Below are 23,810 nucleotides of genomic sequence, written 5' to 3'. Positions count from 1 at the left end.
TCCGCGAGGCCTCCTTCCTAGGGCTTGTACCCTGATAACATGGCACTATTGGAATGTGAGGAAAAGAGGGTTTGTAGTTGACCTTTTTTAGTGGGGGGGTTGCACTGCTTTCAGTATCTTTTGTCTTTTATTCTGTCCACAACCACCTGCATGCATGTGCAGAGCAATGTAAGAATCAGGGGAACCAAGACCGGGGAAGAAGATTGCATGATGTGAACTGTAGGATCCAGCTTTATTGGAACCTTCCTCATACTAAGACATATAAATGCTTATACCGCCTTTAATTTGACTCATTCTTTTTTCACTGCATCTTTTATGACGTAATGTAAGTTTAATACTAAATTGCTGCAGTACCCTTTCGTGGCTTTCATGTTTTTCCCTCTGGAACGCCCAGTATTGGACACTGAGAATAGAGTGATCATGATTTTTGTTGTTCTGGTTATTGTTGTCTCTTTGATGCATGTGGTAGTAGAACTGTCTTTATACAAAATGTTTTAAATACATAAGCTATGTAACAGTTGACAAATACACAGTTAAAATATACCCATCTATTTCTGTTTTCCCTTCTCTCTCATCTTAGCCAAAAATAGCCCCGTGGGTTCTTTTGCCCTCCCATTTCCAAAACATGAGTTTCCCAGACATTCTTTCCACGTTGTGACGCATGCAGTGTGTATACGTCTCATAGTTACAAACCCTGGAAGTTAAAAAAAAAACTCTGTGGCTGAGGTCTCTTCCATACTAACTTCTCCTGCGTTGTTGGTCACGAAGTCAGACTCTGGCTGTCCTGCTCACCCTTCCTATCTGTTGTGGGTTTTATCTTCACCACAGAACACACACCTACCTACATGTTCTTACACCATGGTGTCATACTCTCTGTGGCTATTTGAGGCGCCTCGTGATGACACAATAGTTGTGTTTCCAGAGAGATAGCAAAAGTACCCACTTCCTGTACTCAAGTAGAAGTACAGATACTTGTGTTAAAAATACTCTGGTAAAAGTAGAAGTACTAATTTAACTTTAACTTTACTTAAGTAAAAGCAAAAAGCGGTCTTTCAAATTTGCTTAAAGTGAAAAAGTAAAAGCAGCTTTGTGAGTGACAACCATTTTTTGGAGCGCAAGCTGAGAAACTTCAGTGGACATGGAGAAAAGGTTCTTTATATGCCGTTGCCAACATTCTAAATGGATGTCCGCCAACAGGCCTGAAATATCCCATGTATGAGTACTTTGACAGACTGGGACTCCAGGTTGATAAGATTCTGACTGAGCACCAAGAATAGAATTCAGTTGTGATTCTGTGAGAATTCACAGATTCAGTTTCTCTTTTTTAAGCTTCCCCTTAACATTTAAAGGGAATCTATATGTATGTGTGTGCTCAGATATGGCTTCTGAAAGAAAACAAAGGATAAAATATGAATAACTAAACAGACGTTAAATAAACAGGTCCCTATACTCTGAGAGTTACGCAGCCCATTTCCTGGAAATATTCTTTATGCCTACTGTCTCAAAGATCTCTCTCAGATAAGGCCGAGGAGGATCAGGAATTCTTGTAGCTTCTCTGCCAAATCTCTAGGATCTCTGTTTTCTTCATTTTCAATCATGTTGCTGTCCATACTACTATGTGCTAACGTTTGCCCCACCAAACCGCAATAATTTGATGCAAACGTACTGTATGTTCCCATCCAATTAGATTGAATGTGTGAACAATAATAACGTTAGCTCCTGTGAAATGATTGTAAACTTGTTAGTGAGGACTAGATTAGGACAGTATTTAAAGCCGATTCTGGTTTTCAACTTGGCCCCAGGTGTGTCTGTTAAAAACACGGACAGAGACAACTTCTTCTGCTTGGTTCTGCAAAGAAATAAAATAACATTGTAAAGGCTACCATACATAATGCATAACAAACACTTGTAGTGCGCGATAGCGTGTGCCTCAGCCACGTCGGGTAAAATGACGACTACAGCTTGAATGGTATGGCCGTGCACACCGCGTGCACACTGCAGTTGACAGTTGTCTCGCAGACACATCTTCACATAAGTGTGTCTACACACAGTCTACAGTCTGTTCCATAACCCTGTATTCTGCACAGATGGCCAACTTGGACAATGTTACCTCTCTCTATTTAGCCAAAGAACTTAGCTTCTAAACTCTTTGATTTAGCACGCCGGTTTGCAATCTTCAACCATGCTTAACGTCAACTTGTGATGAAACTACACTTTGTGTAGTCTAGTTTACTTGGTCTAAACCAGTTGATTCAACATTTTAAAAGTTTGCTAATAATTTGCTTGACAATCAGATGGAAACATGGCTGTTGACACTGTTTGGTTTGTTGTGGTGTGTTCAGAGCCTACATGGACTTAAACATTACTACTGAACATATTCTCCTACCTTTCTTTCTGTAAGTAACGGCTATTTTAGAGGGAACAGACGAATCATTAAATGCTCATCTAGAATAGCAATAATCAATATCTTTAGTCATGTTAGTATTGAAAATGTTTCCTTGGTCATTACTACTTTTGTTTAAATCAATAGCTGAGGTTGACACCGCTAGCAGAGAAGGATATTTTGCAGAAAAGCGATTTATTTTGGATGTTTACGCATCCCTCATTCCGCCCTGGTAAACACAGCTGTGTCCCACCATTTCTGTGGATCAAGGGGATTGTGTAACATGCTCCTTGCTTCTTATCTGAATCCCTTTATGAATCACTGTACCATCAGAAGGTATCAGTCTACCTTCCAGTAGACACCGACTCACCATTCAGCCCAGCAGACAGTCTGCCGTAGTGGTCTGGGGGTTTTAAAATGCAGCCTGGTGTCTGAAACCTTTCCCCAGCAGAATATGTTTTCCGCTTTAATTCAAATAGGATGGGACACAACGGATGGAAATGGAGTTTGACAGACCTACACAGACTCCCCTGCCCCTATCGATCCATTATACAGAGGAATATGCCTTTTAAGAGCAGCCAGCTTCAGCTGTCCTGTTGAATAAAGATGGTGTGTGCATGCAGAGATCAGAGAAACTGTTAGAGTGTGCCAAGTAGAAGTCAGCTGCACAAAAAGGCACAGTAACAAGCACTTAGACAGAGAGAAGGAGGAGGAAATTGATGGAAAGAGAAGGGGGAAAATGGGGCTTTGACATCTGACAATGAACAAGCTTTTAACTCCTTTCTAGTGAGATTATCTTCTCTGCTATGTCAGACATTTTATTTACAAATATTTACTACTCGTTACCTGGCCATTGTAAAGTTTCCCCTCTTTCTCTTCATCACATTCCTCTCTTCAGCTTCGTGAGTGTGCTGACCATCTCTGGGAGAGGTTGACAACGGGTTAAAGCACTGAACAAAACACAGTGCAGCATTTAGCAGTCACTCTCCCTCTCTTTCCTCCGTTTCTCGGTTCTCATTGAACGTTTATTGCTCCCTGCCCCGGTCTTTGGAGGTGTGTCCATCAACATCTGGAGAAGCAAGGCCGCACAGTGACAACAGGAGCTCATTCACTCCCCCCATCGCCCTCCCTCTTCTCTCTCTCTCTCTCTCTCTTTCTCTCTCTCTCTCTGCCTCGCTCTAGCGCTCTGTATCTGTGTTTGCCATTGTGGACGTCAGATTGCACAGCGAGGAGTTGTTTGCAGCTTACTGAGGAATGAGCTCGCAGAGGAATTCTTATCAGGCTTATCAAGGAGACCATGGCAGCATCTTGTTCTCCTCTCTGTCATCACGCTTTTCCTTTTTTGAAGTGAATATCTAAGAATCCGCTTTTTCTTTTTGTGCTGGTGAGTTCCCGGTGATCAGCAGAGAGGTTACACAGGGATCCATCCTCCCCTTATCCGTGTTGTAAACTCCCTCCACCTGTCTTTTGGTGGAAGAGACATTCAAAAGCTTTGGGATGACGGAGATTCTAGTGTCGGATGTAAACTTGAACTCAGTGTGTGAGCGTTTGGAGCAGCACTGCTGCGTGGACCAGAACCTGCACAATCTGTCCAGCCAGCCACAGACCCCTGTGCTCAAGAGGCACACCAACACCGGGGCCAAGCTATGGGGCCGAGTCCGCAGCAAGCTGCTCAGACAAAAGGTCTCCCACTGACATATACACACACACACACACACGCACACACACACACACAAGTCACGTACACACACAAACGGTGATTCCTCTCTTTTATCCTTTGCCCTCACCTATTTATCACTGTGTCACTTCCATCTGTTTGCTCTGCCTCTCTTTTATGCTCGGTGTATCCCTCTCCATGTGCGTGCGCTCTCTCCCGGGTGTCTTTCTTTCAGCGAAGAGTTGACTATTGTTCTTAACTGATGGCTCTATTGACTGCAGCAGAGGCAGTGATGTAGTGTTGAATTTAATGGTGAATAAAGTGACCTGCCGTGACACTAACTACTATCTTATGCTACTTACTGTAACACAAATTGTAAGTGTTTGTTACCAAGTCTTTTATCTGCTTTGAAAAGTGGTTAGTATGCCTCAAGCAAGTGTTTTCCTGATAATAGCAGAAACCACTGCAATAATGGATACGTCTGTTAAACAAGACATCACAATATTCTTTACTATTGTCTCATTCCTGCCATTTTGTATTTCACCCTATCTGCAATTTGAAAATCTCTGTTATTCCTCTAATTCCTCAAATAAAAGTACTAAAGATGATTACGGGATATTTCCAACTGTTTCAGCATCGGTTTAGCTTCCCCTGCTGTTCATTTTAAGAAGTGTCCCCTTCTGGCTGAGCTGATCTGATGCCCCTTTGGCATTTCAAGCACAGATTCCACTAATTAACTGTCACATTATCCCAAATAACCTTAGAAACATGCATTTAGCTTGTTTGCACCAGTTTATTATTTTATAAAATTAGCACTGCAAGTTTTATTAAACTTTGACAATTATTAAGTGTTCCCAATTATCATCAGTTTCTCCGCAATGTGTTTATGCTCACGAACTAATGGCATTTCATTCTGTTTGTATATGAACTTTTAATTTTTGAGCTCCTTTTAGAAAGGGGCATTGTCACTTGGTCAAAGCATTCAGGTTGTACTGAGTGACCCTTGTGTTAGGGATCTTTTACCCAAAGATGGGTCTGATATGGCATGGCATGGCATGGCATGGCATGGCATGGCTTGGCACGGCATGGCATGGCTTGGCACGGCATGGCATGGCATAGTTTAAATGCAGGTTTTAGACTGTGACTTATGCGTGGGAGCAGACAAAGGGCTTTTTTTTTTATTTACTCCAGAATGCTTTTTTGTATGTGCAAGACACATCTACATCCTCATCTACATCATGAGTGCATCTGCAGTATTTTAAGCTGTAATGTGTGTGCATGGTAAACCGATTCAGGACAAAGAATCCGAGTTGAGGTTGGCTTGACCTTTACTTCAGTGCTTTCCATTATTTAACAGAGGACTGAGGAAGGCTTTCCACTGGGTGTACTGAGCGGGATCAAACCAGGATTACATATATAAGCCCAGACATTACTGCATCGACCTGCACGCCCCGTATTGATCATTCTTCTCCTCTCCGTCCCATGTCTCCATGTCAGGACGTTTCTGCATTTCATTGCTGTCCAGATTTTTCAACTTTGCAGTTAGAACATGTGATACTGTCCTCCAGCTCCCATCCTGTGCAGAAATCTCTGTTTCCCAAACTGCTTCATTTATTTTCATTTTCATTCATCTTCATCATTCCTCCCCCCGCATTCCTCCCTGCCTCCACATGGTGTTTTTTTTTAAGACAGGACAGGGTTAATACTAATTATAAGGTATTTCATTACATACACTTTTATAAAAACAGTCTGTTATTATTTCCTTTTAAAGAAGTTCTGTAATATGCCCATTCATTATTTTAATAATGTCTTTACTGAACTATGTTCATGAACAAATGAGTTTTTGCTGGTTTTATTTAGCTTTTTTAACTGGTCGAAAACTGCTTTGAAAATTAGTCTTGAAATTCTCAAAGCAATATTGATCTAAACATTCTAAAAACATGCACATTCCCATTATGAGAAGGAGCAACCTCCTGCGTCCTTTCCAGTGACTTTAGGGCATATTGCTTTTTCTGTTTGTGTTCATCTGTGGCATGTATGGTGTGTTTACAGTGTGCTGAGAGGAATGTGGCTGTTAGAAGGTACAGGAGCACACTGGGGAATTGTCCTCACTCCTTCAGCCTAAAGCGGCATCTAATTAAGACACAGTGTGATGAGATGGGAGGCTGGCTGGGAACACTAATTAAACCAAAACCAGACATTATGTATCATACGTGTCCCAGCAAAAGAAAAAATGATGATTACGCCGTTACTCTGTTGTAGTCTGGGTCTGTGGCTGTGTAATTAACTTCCTGTTCTTTTGGCTGATCACCTGTTTACCGTGCAGGTGTGGTTTTCTTTTGTTTGGGGAGTTACACAGCCAACATAGTGGGAGGAACAATGGAGCTGTCGTGCCAGCTTAGCCATGGGATAGAATCAGATCCAACCATTATCATCCGCCCTCTTGCCCCTGCTGCATTTTAGCCCACATACGAAATCATGCTCTTTCATTTGAGTATGTTGATTAGAGCAGATGAGATATTAAGGTTTCATCCCTCTTGCAGGCCTAAAATGCCAGCCAGTCCCCTAATGGCCTTTTATGTAGGGTGCATAAATCTCCATCTGGCCCCAACGGAGGGCATAGCACTTTATTGGCCCCAATCCATCCTCCGTGCACAGGATCTGCAATTGGTTAATGAGATCCAGGAGGGGAGCGGTACTTCAGTAAAGTTGATACCCACAATGACCCCCTCGTGGATAAGTCCAGCCTCAATGCTTCTGGCCCTATGCAGGGTGGCTTTAATCTCAGCGGGTGACAACAAGATATTAATCATCGAATTAGGTGGTGAGAGTTAAGAGATGTGGGCTTCTGGTTACGTTCATCACGTATCTTAACAGTGGTCTGGGCTTAGGTAATGACAGAAAAGTTGTTAGGGCAAACAGTTCTGCAAAGAGGATGACTTGGGCTTAGCACATGAATTGAGGAAATGTAATACATTTATCTGAAATAAGAAGACATCCAGTTTTGCTTGTTTGTTTCATAAAATGTTGGTTTTCAGCAGTTTTATAAAAGTTGTTTTCTCAGTTAAAATGAACCAGACCAGGACAGAGTTGGATTTTTAGATCATGGGAGCACTACAAAACTCTCTTTTGGAAAAAAAGGTTCTGAATGTTACATCAGAACTGAACTAAGACTCCCTCAGTTGACGACTCCACTGAGCAAACATTTGAAGAGATGATCTAACGGCTTACAAATGGTACATGCTGTTAGTGTTAATGATTACAACTAACCTGAATAGTGAGGTAATGACCTTGTTCACAACTACGTAATGTTCTCAAGAGGCCAACGAGTGAAAAACATCACTGCAGATCTGTCTAAAACAAACAAGAGAAGGTTCATCAGAGGACAAAAATGTGACTTAGATCCCTCTAGATTCTCTCTTGATAGCATAGAGTATGTGAGTTTTGTCACTGCTGCACTAGATGAAATCAGAAATTAGGTGGTTACATTGTATTGTATATTATATTGTACGACAGTGGAACAGAGCAGTGTTTGCATCTGTGACTGTGAAGGCCTGATAAGGAAGCGGACAGTAATTAGTATTAGTCCAGGGAAGCTGAACATTGCACAAAATAGCAACGACTTGAAGAGGGAACCATGTGAGAATAGTGTTATTAAAAGGGGGAAAAATAGGAAGCACTATTTTATGAATAAAGCGCTTGTGTTTAACTCAAATTCAGAGCATTATGGGATATTTCACTCTTTCTTTGCTTGTACTTGTAGGATAACGCATGATTCTGTGTTCAGACTTCAGGCATGGTTGTGTTACATAAGTGTAGTACACATCTTTGTGTTGCTGTTTACGATCCCCATTAGAGAATCACACACTGCTTGCAGAGATGCAAGAACACTCTGCAAATCACAGCCCTGTGCCGACTGAAAACCCTCGCCGATTGGCTCAAACAAGGAAATGAGTGTACGGAGGCAACATGGCAACCGAGTCAAAGACCTCACATGGCCATGGTGACATCAGCAGCTGTTACAGTAAAGAGACTCGCTATCAATGATGCACATATAAACATTATGTGTTTAATTTGTCTAAGAATAGTCACGTTGCTTGTACTCTGAAGCAAATATACTCAGTGCACAAACACTTCTGTAATCCTGCTAACAACCAGGGAGCTGTGCAGTTTGAGCTACGTTCTAATTAAAAGGACTAATAAAAAGCTCTCAAGCTGAATGAATATTTAATCAGCCAGAGAGCAGCAATCCAAGACTGTGATGAAACACAAAGGACAAATTAGGCAGAAATTCATTAATTTAGCATAGCAAAAGATCAAGTTGTGTTTTGAATATTGTCGCCATGCATGCATTAACTCTTCAGCACAGCCACAAAGGACTAATTAAGTGTGTCAGGATTTTATTATTAAAGGCTTTAAACATAATTTCAGTAACTGACTTGTTTGCACAATTTTCTGTTTCCAAACACGCTTACTTAGATTAGTTTGTCTTAAATCTGCTTAAAATGTTCAGCTGGCTTTCAAAAGAAATACATATTCATATCCATGCAGGACAAACAAGCATCAATATATATATATATATTGATATATATATAAAATCACATCTGTATCAATAGTGCACATAGTGCTCACAACCATATATGTGTGTGCGTGTGCATGTACATATGTGTGTGTGTATGTGTACATATGTGTGTGTGTGTGTGTGTGTATATTAATATATATATATGTATGTGTGTGTGTGTGTGTGTGTGTACATATGTGTGTGTGTATTTATTTATATATATATATGTGTGTGTGTGTGTGTGTGTTTGTGTGTGCTAAACCATGTTTTTAAAGCCTCCGGTGTGTTTTGTAGGACACGTGAACAGGCCCAGAGGGGTGTAGACCTCTGACTGTCCCGCTGCGTCACTCTGCTGTTGCTGTCAGTCTCACACAGGCTGTAGGAGCGCGGCTCACACATTACAGGCAGTGATGTTTGAAGAGTGGGGGGGTCCTGGCCAGTTCCCGTAGTGTAGTGGTTATCACGTTCGCCTAACACGCGAAAGGTCCTCAGTTCGAAACTGGGCGGGAACAGCATTTTTTGATCTAGAGAAACCTTGTGGTGTTTTTTTTATTTTATCAAATCAAATCAAGGAAGAGATGTGCTGTTGGTTGTGTTTGAACTAAGTTCTTCTTTGTTGTATGTAGGGATTTAATGTGGAAAAAAAAATAAAAAGCCAATCTGGTCACTGATAACAATATCTGATAACAATATCAGTGACCAGTTTATCACTTTTATTTTTTTTAACAGATGTTTTAATGTCACACAACATGTTTTTACACTCTATGCCAGGCCTTTGGTTTTGGTTATCAAATTTTCAGAAACTCTTTCAAACGATTGACAAACTTATTTTGACCCTAAAGGCTGTATCAACACATCGCGCTCAGTGAATCATTCTAAAGACCCCTGAACCAACACTGAACCTGTTCTCCTGTACTGCTACCGATGAGAAGGACAGACCATGAGCAGCTTAACAGCATGACTTATCTTATCTGATCAGTCTGGGCAGAGTACAGGATCAGGGCTGTCTTCTTCTTTTGAAGTTTAGACTCGCTGTCATGATATATTCTGTTCTGCTTGGTTGTGTGTGTGTGCGTGTGAGTGAAAATAAATGGGCAGCTCTGTAACCAGCTGAGTCCCAAACCTGGTACACACTCAGTAACAGTATGAGCTGCTTAGAGAATAATGAGTTCCTACATGTCAGAGCGACAGGCTGGTTGAATTACTCTGTCCTCCAAACACACACACACACACACATATTTATTGCATTTTATATGCAATACATATGGAAAGCACGGAAAGTACTTCAAGTGTGTGTTCCTAAGGGAAGGCGTACAAATCAGACGTGTGTGTAACAATCCACTACATTTAAAGTATTCCTCTGCTTTGCGTCATTATGTCCTCTTAGTCATATATCCTTGATAGTTTTCACGTTTCACGGTCCTACAAAGAGAGCTTTGCCATTGGAGGGCTGCGATTCTAATTGGAGCCTTATTAGCCTGAGGATGTCTCTAAAGACCACAAGACAATTTCTGACTTTAATCTTTTGCTAGACATTTGCATGAATGCACACACATAATGTATAGATACTGATGTGTTTGAAACCCCCTTCAAGCATTCATATGAACATAAATCAATGTCAGTGACCTTTTCGGAGTGAGATGAAAGGGAAATAAAGCTATCCTGGTTTGCTTTCTGTGAGTCCTTAAAAGGTCTGAAAATGTTTTAAAATACAGGGAATAAGCAGAAGTTAGCTTGCTGTCTTATTTGCCATAAAACACCCTTAATTCCTTTGTGTATGTTCTACTATGTCCATACTGTCCACCTTCACATCTTGGCTACATTTAGTCAGATTTAGACTAGTACAACCAGCTTTATTTGGGCACATCGAGGCTGCAACTCATTTCCCAGGAAAGGAAAAAGTATTTTTTAATATTAAAAAAATAGGTCATTATAGTTTCAAAGTAACCACTGCATGTAGAGGCCCTTCTTTCTTTTTGTACAACCCTATTCTAGTACATTCATCTCAATTCAGTTTTCCTTTTTCAAAGAAATTAGCAGACTAAAATAGGAGGGAAGTAGGTGGGAGGAACATGTGTCTACTTACAGAAGGTATCAGCAGTTAGTCCTGGATATTTAAGTTCTCGTCTTGGCAGTAGCTGTGTAAAGAACCAGTTGCAGTGATTACCTGTCTCAGACCCAAACCCTGCTGGGAAAACAGGCTTTAACGATAATGGGAATGGGTGAAACCAAGCCAAATGGCCTTTTTACGAGGTAATGAAATACTCTCAGTGAGAACTTTTAATAGCTATAACTTCTAATGCTGACAATAAGAGAAGTGTGCTGCCCCTGTGCTCACCCAACAATCATCATTTACCTCTAAGTTGAGCACATCACTGTGCAGGGTTGTAATGACATAACTGTGGAGTGCAAACAGCCAATAAAAAAGGCATTAGCAGTTGTGGCCTCACACACACACACACACACACTCCAGGGGACTTAAAACAACATCAGGCTTCCATCTATCATGTCTCACAGGGCATCATGGGACATGTGAGCCAGACTTTTAAGAGTGTGTGCACTGTGCTGTGAAGTAGGCCAAGTATGTGAGCCAATCAGGAGCCATTGTTGCAACCCAAAGAGAACGCAGAGGGTAAATGTGGGAAGCATACGCTCCATCTTTCTTTCCCAAAGTAGACATTGTGTGTCTGTGGTATAGTAAAGCCGCAGTGCCAGGGCACGGGCCACAACGACAGCTTGGCTTTGATCTGGTTAGGAAAATGGAGCAGCTGAAAGGTGAACTGTGGACTCACAGAATGTTGATCACAGCAGTGCCTTAGTTCACCTTTTGACTCTGTCACTTGCAGCTTTGCATTTCCACGGTCTCACCTCGTCGTTAATGACGTTCCCTCGGTGAGGGTTTCACAACACCAGCTTTAGCAACGTGTTAGTGAGGTAGGGGAAGCGCTCGGCCAGGTACCGTAGTGTAGTCGTTAGCCTAACACGGGAAAGGTCCTCCGTTCGAGGCTGGGGGGGAGCAGCATTTTCTCCACCCAAAAACAAGTGGTGCATTTCATTTATAGAGCAGCAAGGGTTACTGTTCATGTCAAAAAGCTCAAGGGACGGGTCGGACTGGTAATTCACACCCAGAAGTTTAAAGCTGGCTTTCTTTTTGGTTTTAGTAGAGCAGTTATTTCCTTTGAGTTGTAGGCAAAGCGTTTTGCTTTGAGTGGCTCGGCTCTGGCTTGATACCAAATAGACTTTTTCTTCGTAGTGACTCGTTATTGGTGTTGTCATGCTATTATTCAGAAATGAGACTTTCCCATCGTGACAACTGTTATCTACTGTCATCTGCTTAATTCCATTAATCGGTCTCCTCCTCCTCATGTGCATTATTTGGTCAAAGTCCTATCAGCTAATGTCTTTTTGTCTGTGTTGTGTGTTTCAGCTGGATCCTCAGACAGTGCAGTCCAAGAACTGGCATATGGACGTCATAGAGATGAACGGGGTAAGACGGACGTGGTTTCAACTCTAGCTCATAGCTTATAATATTTTAATGAGATGTGTTTGGAAAAAGCAAAACGTTTTTTTTCTGACTGGACAGTGTTTTTATTCAACACTAAATGTAGTTGGTAAAATAGAGAGATCTCCATTGTCTAGCTGTAATGGTTACAATAAAATCCCAATGTTTAAATGATGTTGGATATTAGATTTTAATGTAAAAACCAAGTGGTCCATCCTGGTCCCAAAGTTTCAGCTGTGTTGTTTGTTCATTGTCAGATCAAAGTGGAATTCTCCATGAAATTCACGAGTCGGGACCTCAGCTTAAAGAGAACGCCGTCCAAAAAACAGAGTGGCGTGTTTGGAGTCAAAATCAACGTGGTGACAAAGTAAGTATGATTTCTGAATCCTATTGAGGCCAAAATTGGCTGTGATATATCTTAAAGTTCAACTGCCTAAAAAAAACCATTTGCCACTTTTGTACACCTTCCTTGTTGTGTATTGTTGGTCGACAGGCGCGAGCGCTCCAAGGTGCCTTACATTGTTCGTCAGTGCATTGAGGAAGTGGAGAAGAGGGGGATTGACGAAGTGGGAATCTACAGGATCTCAGGGGTGGCCACTGATATCCAGGCCCTCAAAACAGCATTTGACACCAGTAAGACTCCACTCACTGTCTCTCTGTCTTTTCACTTAAAATGCTTAGAGGGAAATTACAATGAGATTACTAAGAGACTTTGCTGTTAAATGTGTTTCTGGTTTATCTACTATAACTCATAAGAAAACAATAGTTTGTTCTCCAGTGAAGATGATTGGATGAAAAGAGTGTCCGACAGTATCTAAGCTGATAGTTTGGTGACCTGCATGTAGTCATTTATCCTGTCAAATCACATGATATCGTGTCAGTCATCAAGTATTTCTCTTCTTTGAAGAAAGTAAGTGTGTGCATCAAGGCTGTGAAGTTCAGTGTGTGTACAGTATGTACAGGAGTAGTTTCCCGGGGTTAATTGAGGCCTTTGCTCCAAGACTCTGTAGAGAAGAGATTTGTGGGAACTGGCTGTTAGGGTGGCCAGGACAGATGGGGAGCAGCAGCTGTCAATGTTCAAGTTTTCTGTTACATTAGAGTCTGTCAGCGTTGGTCATGGCTGCTCAACCCAACAGACCACAGCCCTGTATCTCCTTTCATTTTGGGGTGTAATATTAAGCATCTGTCCGTCTGGATGTGGGGCTGTTGAGAGACTACGTCGTTCCAAGAGGGAGCAGCTGTGATATTGTTGGCCTGTAATCACTGTCTAATGGCTCTTTGTTTGTGTTTGACCTGCAGATACCAAAGACATCCTGGTGATGCTGAGCGACATGGACATCAACGCCATCGCAGGAACACTGAAGCTGTACTTCAGGGAGCTGCCGGAGCCTCTGCTCACCGACCGCCTCTACCCCGCCTTCATGGAGGGCATAGGTGCGACCTGTTTATCATCAGTGGGGGGGAGTTCAGTTTGTCCAGATGGAAGAGATAAGAGCTGCAGATAAAAAAAAGCTGTCTTGCCGTAATTGGATCTGACATGTTTTTCCTCTCCATCACAGCGCTCTCTGACCCAGCAGCCAAGGAAAACTGCATGATGCACCTGCTGCGCTCCCTGCCGGACCCCAACCTCATGACCTTCCTCATCCTGCTGGAGCACCTCAAACGGTACACACACACTCACACACACACACATATAAAAACCCTCAGACACAGAGACAACTGCTGATTACAGTTAGGCTTTCTGTCAGTAGAAATGCTACCAGTTCTAATAGTACAATCAGAAAAGTTACTATTCCTTCATCTAGTCTTACTTCTCATCACCTGTTGGTGTTTGCAGGGTGGCTGAGAAGGAGCCAATCAACAAGATGTCCCTCCACAACCTGGCCACCGTGTTTGGCCCCACTCTGCTCAGGCCCTCCGAGTCAGAGATCGCCAAGGCACAGCACATCACCTCTGCCTCTGACATCTGGTCACATGACGTCATGGCGCAGGTACCGGCAACACACAGACGCATTTGAATTTTGGTGCAGACTTAGGACGAATATCTGTGGCTATATGTTAGAAGCAATTTCAAGACAAAGTTTTAGTTACTGTAGTTTAATTGTTTAATATTAATGTCCTTTTTTTTTTACTCATAGTATTTTTTTTACCAATATGACTCTCTGGATCCCTCTGTCCCTTTGGCTTTCTGATGAATAATCTTATTGATAGAGACTGAGTAGGCAGCCCTCTGGTGTGTACATGCAGATTTCCTCGGCCGCTGCTCGTTTTCCAGATGAATTTGACTCCCACGTTGCTAAGTGACCCATGTCACTGCGGACTGCTCTCCCAGCTGTATTTAGGCTGCAGGCCATCCATTCATCTCGACTGAGAGATGAGTTTCCTGTGCACAAATGGATTTCTTTGGCGGAATAAACAACCTCCCCGGTAAATCATCGTAAATGGGGGGCCCCGTCTGTCCGTTACAGTTAAGCCGAGTGTTTATAATGGGGCTTCTTCAGATTCTAAATGTTTATTGCATAAGTATACAAAAATACCAAAGGAAGATGCTTCCACGGCCATATCCTGAACATAATCTAATTTGTGGAAATCATGGATTTTCCCTCATTTTAAAGGACAAAGTGGCAAAAATGAACCCAGGGGTTAATAACACATGTGTACCGAGTTTGACCGTTCTCTGGGATTTGTTTTCATGCTCATCGAATGGGATCAGTTTTATCGCAAATCGCTAATTAGCTTGTAACGCTTGTCGTCGGGGCACGCGAAAAAATCTAAAGAAATCGCTATTTCTAAACCATGAACAAGGCTCAAAATAGCCCCACACCTCCACGGTGGCATAATGACGGCCCCTACATGTAAACCAAAGCATTGAGAACTTTGTAAGTGTACAGACAGTTTATTGCTAAGATAGATTATAAAGACAGTACCGGCGGGCGCCATCTTGGAACAATTACAACCAGTTGAACCATGAATGCTTGAGCGTGAGCTGTCAAGTGGAGCTGCCATGGTCCGTGGTTTCCCAATGGGTCGATAGTAATTACATTTGTGAAATAAAATTACACGGAAATTCATGAATTATATCTGTTTATTAAAATATATGTTGTTCAACCGGTCGGACTGTTTTTCCAAGATAGTTTTAGCCTTGTTGTTTAGAAATAGCGATTTGTTTTTCCTTTACTGCCGCCCAGCGTTCTAAGTAGGGTTGGGCATCGAGACCTGATTCCTACATGGAATCTTTTTTAAATTACGATTGGAGTGGAGTCATTTGGAGGATTTGGTTTCAAATCTGATCATCGGATCCAAATTTGATATGAGCAAGTTTTGGTTTCCGTAGCAACCAGGCGCTTGTTGTGTTGCAGCCATGGAGGCCAGTCAGCGGCGCTCCGGTCTGGCTTTATTTTGTGTTGAAAAAGCTGAAAACCTGCAACCCACCATGGAATCAAAATACAATAAAACCTTCCACTTATTTGGGAAATAAGCATGTGACCCGTTTCAACTCAGTCAGTCAAACTTCAAACGTTTATTTACCAGATCAGTCACATTGAGGACAAGAAAAAGTATTTTTATGGGTGCTGTTGCTAAGCAGCAGACACTGAGTCAAACATGAACTGCAGACAAATATCAAGTAGCAACGAACAAAGGCAAACTACAGCTTCAGAGACATAACTGAAAGAAAGAGTTCCTACGTAAATGCTGAATTAGGCAGCAGTCCAACATCAAAGCAGGCGGCTCACGAGTCAACCCTGCTGAAATATTCCCTCTGCAGTCAAATCCATAATCACCTTTCAAAATACACCAAGAGTCAGTCTTTAACTTCCCACTGTAGCATAGTTGTAGTCTGACCTACTTCTTGTGACATACAGTTAGATCTGAACACACACAATACACATCTTTAGATTCAGTGGGTTCTACGATGAATAACGTCCATTAATCCACTTAAAGTAGCATAATGCTGCTTTTAAGTCCAGAACTTGTTCCACTATCAATATTTTTTGACATAACTGAGACTCAGAGCAACATGGATTCATTTTGAATGAATTAAATGGAGCTTCTAACCAAATGAAACGTACTGGTTTTCTGTCTTCTTAGGTCCAGGTCCTGCTGTATTACCTGCAGCATCCTCCCATCTCCTTTGCCGAACTGAAGCGCAACACGCTCTACTTTTCCACTGACGTTTAATTCCCCCCCACCACCACCACCACCACCACCACCACCACCTCCCTCAGGGCGCCGTCTGCAGAGGAGAGAGTGACAGACTCCAAGCAAACCTCGCCACTCGGTCCTCCTGCCTCACGTCTCCTCCCAGCAGGCAGCTCATCTCCACTGTACAGCCCCAAACACAAACAACACACACACACACATCCCTCCTGTTTGCACCCCCCCAGTCCCCCCCGTCCCCGTCCTAAAAACAGCTGGAGCTGAGCATGTAGGGAGGTGGAGAAGGAGATTTCCTGGTCGTCTAGTAGTCACATGTCAAGTCCTGTTTGTACCGACAAGACAACAAGGCATTCTGGGACCACTGTGGGGAAGATGGGGGGGGGAGGGGGTCTGGAGGCCATGGCCTGGCGCGGTGGCCAAGGATCACACCCATGTGTTTGTCGTGGTGTCCTCTAGTGAGGCGCTGGTTTGATGTCATCATCTCGGAAACCAGTCGACTCGTTTCTCCTGATCAGAGGCATTCCAGAAAAATGGCATTTCCATGTTTAATAATTATTTTCAGCTGTTTGTCTTCTTTTTCCGTCTTGCTGGCTCTGTGCATGTGATGGAGGGGGCCAGAGTGTGTGAGTGACGTTGTGGATGTGTTTGAGTGACTGTGCGTGTGTTTAAGGGACTATGAGAACTTGTGAGGTTGAGGTACAAGTGGCTGGGAAGCCATCGCGATAGATCCATCTCTGTACTGACAGACAAGAGATGACCCCCCTCCCCCGTGAGTCTTGGCCAAATTAGCCCTATTTATTTTAAATATATATAATATGTGTGCCTGTACAGTTCTGTGCAACTAGAGAAATGCTCTAAAGGGTCTGTTTTTTGAAGTTTATTCAGGTAGTGATGTTATTTTTAGTCAGATTTTCTCATTCACCATGTCCATGGTTGGTAAGCTGTACGGAAAAGAACAGAAATTCTGCCAACTGATTTCAGATCAGTTTGTAGAGGAAGGGCACCCTGTGACCTCAGCGTTGTCGGGGGGGAAAAAAACACAAAAACAATGAATGGAACATTTCGCTTTTTTTCTTGTTGCTTCATTGCAAGCCTGTCGCAGTGTCTTACTGCACCGGTATAATCTATAGAATTGATTTGTGTAGTTGCCCTCATTGCATGTTCAGCTTGTCAATCAAACCAGGCCAGGTAAGAACACATAGGTAGGTTGTCTCTGAAGGCCCTCGCTAAGACGCCCATCTCTGCTCAAAGCCAACCTTTCTGCTATCAAGCCTGCGACATATCTTAAAATACTGTAAGCACTGCTAGATGAGTACTATTTGATATTTTTAATATAAGATTAAAATAAAATAAAAAATGTTGTATTTTACTCCCTAAGAAGAATTTCAGTATACTGTAATATTGAGGCTAAATGTGAATGTGAACTTTTCCCCCTTTGTTTTTTTTTGTTTTTTAGTAAAATAAAAGTTGCCAAACACTCACTTTGTGTCTGTCTGTGTCATTAATACTGTCTTCTTCAGGATATTGAATCGCCTCCATCTGAGCTATTCAGCCATCTGGGCCCTCGCTAAGGGGGCCCCAGTCCTCATCAACCAGAGAGAGAGGAGAGCTCCAACATCTTCAGATCAAGGTATTGTAAGGTAAGTTAGATCAGTTATTTTATTGCTTATACTATTTACTTATTTATTGATAGTGGCGGCAGTAGCTCAGTCTGTAGGGAGTTGGGTTGGGTACCGGAGGGTCACTGGTTCAAGTCCCAGTACGTATCAAAGTACGGAGTGTGGATTGGTAGCTGGAGAGATGCCTGGAGGGTGCTGGTTCAGCACTGAAAATAAAGCTAATATACACTAAACATGTCCAAGATATAAAACAGGATAAAATACTTTATGTAGTGGAAATATGGAGCATAAGATGATAATACCTAAACACTATCCATTTTCCCATAAACCACGTTTGGAAATAAGGTTTCATATATTTGGGTATTTCCCCCCCTTATGGTCCAGGAAAGGAAGTTTTTCCTTGCTTCGTCACCTAAAGCTTGCTCTTGGTGGGTTTCTGTAAGTAACATCCCAGAGTACGGTCTAGACCTGCTCTTTAGGAAAGACCTGGGAGATAACTGTTGTTATCATTTGGTGCTATATAAGTAAAATTGATGTGAATTGCAACTAGTAACGTCTAGAGAAAGTCCAACTAGTGAGCAAGTGATTTGTAAATTCATCACTAGTTAACTAGTAGGCATTTTGGACAGCACTAGTTATCTAGTGAGGTTTAATATACCCTAACTAGTTAACTAGTGGATTTTTGGCCCTCGTGTAAACTGCAACACACAGTCATACCACTGGTACTACTAGTACTGCTAGTAGTACAGGTGGCTCCATGCAAATTAGCCAGATGGGACAAGGATCCTGATTGGCCAGTGTGTGCTGACTGTGCATGTTAATTAATGTAGCATAACTGGACCTGTCTCATGTGTTTGACTGTCCTTTAGTCCCCGTAGACGGCTAACAGCATGTCTCCAACACAGGGATTGATTCTATGGCATTTGATCCTATATTAGTTGACTTCATAATGGGAAATCAGCCTCTTCTAACATGTAATGACTTATGAACATAGATAACTGCATCATAGAGAAACTCTTGTGCCAACGTTGCTCTTAAGACTATTTGAAAGATGCAACATTTCAAACAAGTCAAATAAAAGCAGTTTGAGGTAAGTAATTTTAAGTATTGTTGACATTTTTGTCATAATGCTATAATTCATGATCATGATTCATGAAATAAAAATGATTGCATATATTTGTGTTTTACTGAGAAAACAAATCCGAAAGAAAAACTACAAGCAGAGAATTATTAAACAGAAAATAAAATGTTCTATCATTGTAGTGAATATCAAAAATAATCAGTTCTTACAGGAGAGCCAATAGGAAGCCTCCTCCTCAACATGGTCTGTTCCTAATCAACAAGTAAGCACTTTGGTTTTCACTAGTTAACTAGTAAACGTTCTGGACCCAACTAGTTATCTAGTAAAGTCCAAATATATCTCACTAGTGTCCCTAGTAGGCTTTTTGACGTGGCGGGGATCTCAAAGCCGGTCTGAATTTGTCTCGAGGCCGGCCGAGTGTCCTCTTTTGTGGAAATCTGAATAAGGACACCCTACTATAACTAGTTAGACAAAGGTTTCACTAGTTGCTAAAAAAAAGTGACAAGTGAAAGATTTCGTTTAACTAGTAAGACAAAATGGAGGAACCTGACGTCTAAAACAAGAACATGGAATGAATGATCAAAGGGCTCGCCATAGCCCGTCTAGCCCCTGGCAGGGTTTGGTGGACTAGGGGAGGGACACTGTCTTTCATGTCTCACTGCTGAATCTTTAAATGATTCTAATGTCTTTGCTGAAGAATACAAAGAATGGCTGGCAACTGTGCATGTCCACTTAGACCCCCGATGCCCAAAGTTATGATCTTTAACTACATACATTTTTCCATAGTGTATTTTCATTTGTATTTGTATTTTAGTTCTCTTTTATCATCTTATCCAACAAATTCTTCATTAAATGGCCCTATGAATAAGACTGGTCTTCCGGTAAAGTGAGACTCATTTGATTTAATTCTATGGAGCCTAACTGGGTAGAATGTGGTTTATGAGATGATGCTGATCGTTACCCTAGGATACCCATTTTCTACAGTTGAGGTTGTTACAATGAACCAGTTAGGTTGGTAGTAACTTTGCGGAGTAAAACCCACCAACGTGATCTTTCTGTTTCTACTCAGCCAAGTTATTCAGGTAACTCAAACCCATTTCTTAAAAAAAATTGTTTAATTTAAGGAGGCACATCTAACCTTTACCCATGTCTCATGCTCTTCGAAGCTTTTCAATAATAACCAATCAGCAGTGTTTTGTACATGATGGAATTATGAATTGCTTGTAGATCGTGATGGGACTAAAGCGCATAAGCAGTCTACTCAGAATGATATGAAAGCATGCATTATAATAACCTTTGCAATTCCGACATCATTTCTTTTTACTGGATTTTAACAGGGAAAACATCTCGTCTCAACTCTTATAGCGGTCATATTCTAGGCAATGTGCAAAAAAGTGGAAAACACCATATCCTTTAATCTCTCATCTTTTATTTGGTTAGGTTGTCATGTAAATAAATTGGATAATTTACTGGCCTCCCCTCAGACGCAGGACAAGATGGAGGGTGGATTCTTTCTGGATATTGTAGTCAGAGAGGGTGCGCCCATCTTCCAGCTGTTTGCCGGCAAAGATCAGCCTCTGCTGGTCGGGGGGGATGCCTTCCTTGTCCTGGATCTTGGCCTTCACGTTCTCAATGGTGTCACTAGGCTCTACCTCCAGGGTGATTGTCTTGCCAGTGAGGGTCTTGACGAAGATCTGCATGCCTCCCCTCAGACGCAGGACCAAATGGAGGGTGGATTCTTTCTGGATGTTGTAGTCAGAGAGGGTGCGGCCATCTTCCAGCTGTTTGCCCGCAAAGATCAGCCTCTGCTGGTCGGGGGGGATGCCTTCCTTATCCTGGATCTTGGCCTTAACATTCTCAATGGTGTCGCTGGGCTCCACCTCCAAGGTGATGGTCTTGCCAGTGAGGGTCTTGACGAAGATCTGCATGCCTCCCCTGAGACGCAGCACAAGATGGAGGGTGGACTCCTTCTGGATGTTGTAGTCAGAGAGGGTGCGGCCATCTTCCAGCTGCTTGCCAGCAAAGATCAGCCTCTGCTGGTCGGGGGGGATGCCTTCCTTGTCCTGGATCTTGGCCTTCACGTTCTCAATGGTGTCGCTGGGCTCCACCTCCAGGGTGATGGTCTTGCCAGTGAGGGTCTTGACAAAAATCTGCATGTTTGCACCTCTGTAAAAAAACAACAGCTCCATGTTAAAGTATCCTTTAATGTAAAAAAAGCAAACAGCAAATAGTTATAATTTCCCCAGTCTACTATGAAATAGAGACTCATTTTAATTACAGCTTCTTACATCTACATTTTAATATAAGGCCATTTAGTTGAATGACTTCTCATCAGAGGTTTAACATCACATTCATTGTTAAAAGAAATGTATACATGTATTTCATGTAATGTCACAGATGCATTTATTCGGGACACTACTTATAATCTAATGTTACCATAAGCGAGAAAAGGGAACTGAATCCTACACATAAACATACTGGTAGGAGGCCGGTGATTTGACATCACCGGCGCCATTTTAAAATAAGATATTGTTGTTAGCCTTCGTTTTGTTCAGCTAACGTTACGCGCTAATGGACGATCCAGCAAGAAATGTTTTAACATTACCATTGTTACTAGTTAATAAAACCAGGTTAACACAAAGGTCCTTCACGTTGTTATTCGTCTCGCGATACACCCAGCACGATATTTGTAATGTAGTTAGCTAGGTAATTTACGTTAATGTACATTATTTAAGAGAAGTTATTTTGAGGTTGCTAGCTAACGTTAGCCTTTACAGTCGTTGTTTAGCTACGAAGCGGTTAGCAGTTAAAATGTAATGGAAGTTGTGTAGCTAGCTGATGGAATAACTATGGCGTATAACATAAGTTATTCCTGGTGAAAATGTAACGAACGATTATACTTACAGTTAACAATTGTTATCTTGCTGTCAAAAACCCCTTCCACTGACTCTGCAGTTGCCAGGGGGACAGGACAATTTATACTAGAGACACGTCATCGAGGGATATACATCCGCGGCTGAAAATAGTTCCCATTTCTAACGTGGCGTATTACATTAGAAATCCCACAACTCTGGGGCTGCCAATCATCCAAAGATTATTAGAGAGGCATAGATAATATGCTAAGGTTTTCTTTGCTGTTTAATGTTAAAATAAAAAGGCTGTTCTGTGAAATATAGCCTACTGTGCAGGTTGTTATCCGATACAGCCTGCTGATCTTAAATAAAAAACTGAGCTATAGACAGTAGAACTATTAAATAAATGGCTTTGGAAGAACACCCGATTATCTAGTTAACAGTGTCGTTGAGCCAGTTCAGTTTTGGCTTAGAAAGACCGTCGTGTCATCCTTAACCTTAGCCTTTCTTGTGGGTTTAAATGTAGGTAACATTCTTAATACTTGACATTTTTTACCTCAGTTGTCACTATATATGGCTATATATTGATTTTTTTTATGCCATGTTTGTCTAAACTACCCTACCTCAGGATGGTAGGAGACATTGGGATTCTTTCTGCTAACGCCCAGGGCATACAACATCCATAATACTGAAATCTTATATCAATATGCTGCACACTTTATAACTCAGTAATACAAGGTTTCCTATGTTCTCTCGTCGTACCACACAGTCTGTACCGGGTTAGGACAAACAAGTGCAAAGTTAACCACGTATTGTTCCCGTATGCTGAAAATAATTTCTGTTTTAGTAAGTCTTTGTCCTGTTCAATTTGCAAGTGCCAAGTCCAGCATTTGATATGGTCTCTTCCCTTCGTCTATTGAAGTCCTACGTTTTCCACGTACATGGACCCAACAGCAATATAGCCCACATTTTCCATAATTAATTTTCTAGTGTAGTTTCTTCTCACTCGTTGGTTCTTTGATTTCATTTTTGGACCCATTGACTAAAACCTGCTGTCCTGGTTTGTTTGCCTTTTCTTGATCCAACATGCCAATCTCTTGACGATAGATGGCGCCACATCCTCATTCATAGAGACTCCGTCTACCTTCCCAAGAGTTGGGACTCAGACCTCCAGCTCTTGTAAAACCTCTGCGCGAGTTTTACTATTCATTCACTGAGTGGGAGCCTGATTATAGTTTTAATTTAGCCATTAATTTCCATATATATCGTAGAGAGCTACATAGATGTATACATATCATAGTCTGCTGGCTTTGGGTAACATCTTACTAGATTGGTGTGCTATTATCTATTTGGAGTTACTGTGCTTGAAATGAAAACTCTGGTTTGATTACCTTTTAGACAATGCTTCCAACATAGAAAATGTTTGAATTTATAAAAATAAAGTATGGTAGGCCATGCTGAGGGAATATAATGGATGTTTCTAGACCACACATTGTATAATCATGTCACCTTATTAATATGAAACTGCCCTCTAGCCTTATAGCTTGGTAACGGAACCTCAACATTTGTTCCTATTTATGTCATTCAGCTCCAATTACCCAGTTATTTACATAACATGCCATCAATGTCAATTTGTAACCATGTAGCAAAATGTATTACCCCATTAGCTTTTGTACTGCCTGATCTGAAAAGGGTTTGAACCATTAATGAAAACACAAGGCAATCAGTTCAATCCTTTATTTTAATTTTGGTCACGTAACGGTTAACACATTTGTAACATCTTTACGGCATGTATAGTATGCATGGTCATACACAGCACATTAACTTGGGAAATATTGTTAAGAACATGGAATCATGAAGTGCTTTACTGGCCTCCCCTCAGACGCAGGACAAGATGGAGGGTGGATTCTTTCTGGATATTGTAGTCAGAGAGGGTGCGGCCATCTTCCAGCTGTTTGCCGGCAAAGATCAGCCTCTGCTGGTCGGGGGGGATGCCT

General features: G+C 41.8%; 2 protein-coding genes and 1 non-coding gene across 12 annotated transcripts in view; 2 read left to right on the top strand and 1 right to left on the bottom strand.

Annotated features, from left to right (window-relative positions):
- Positions 1–17,611, top strand: part of abr (ABR activator of RhoGEF and GTPase) — a 127,637-nt gene extending 110,026 nt beyond the window's left edge. For 3 of the 5 annotated variants that reach the window (XM_034890080.1, XM_034890081.1, XM_034890082.1), the window contains 7 exons: positions 12,029–12,088; positions 12,361–12,470; positions 12,597–12,736; positions 13,403–13,537; positions 13,663–13,768; positions 13,941–14,094; positions 16,193–16,282. In XM_034890080.1, the coding sequence (XP_034745971.1) occupies positions 12,029–12,088; positions 12,361–12,470; positions 12,597–12,736; positions 13,403–13,537; positions 13,663–13,768; positions 13,941–14,094; positions 16,193–16,282 (795 nt within the window). Of the gene's footprint in view, positions 1–3,557; positions 4,067–12,028; positions 12,089–12,360; positions 12,471–12,596; positions 12,737–13,402; positions 13,538–13,662; positions 13,769–13,940; positions 14,095–16,192 lie in introns of those variants that run through there. The other 2 variants (XM_034890084.1, XM_034890079.1) reach the window with 2 other exon arrangements.
- trnav-aac lies at positions 9,041–9,113 on the top strand. Its single transcript has one exon. It is a non-coding gene; the product is annotated as a tRNA-Val (tRNA).
- A 2,762-nt stretch (positions 17,612–20,373) lies between the features above and the next one.
- The window catches only part of ubb (ubiquitin B), an 8,043-nt gene continuing 4,606 nt past the window's right edge, over positions 20,374–23,810 (bottom strand). For 2 of the 6 annotated variants that reach the window (XM_034890087.1, XM_034890086.1), the window contains exon 3: positions 20,398–21,069. In XM_034890087.1, coding sequence (XP_034745978.1) covers positions 20,428–21,069 — 642 coding nt within the window. In that variant the 3' untranslated portion in view covers positions 20,398–20,427. Of the gene's footprint in view, positions 21,128–21,865; positions 22,007–23,685; positions 23,809–23,810 lie in introns of those variants that run through there. The other 4 variants (XM_034890085.1, XM_034890088.1, XM_034890090.1 and 1 more) reach the window with 4 other exon arrangements.

This window comes from Etheostoma cragini, chromosome 13, assembly GCF_013103735.1.
Source record: "Etheostoma cragini isolate CJK2018 chromosome 13, CSU_Ecrag_1.0, whole genome shotgun sequence".
NCBI lineage: Eukaryota > Metazoa > Chordata > Actinopteri > Perciformes > Percidae > Etheostoma > Etheostoma cragini.
This window is presented reverse-complemented; position numbering and strand designations above follow the sequence as displayed.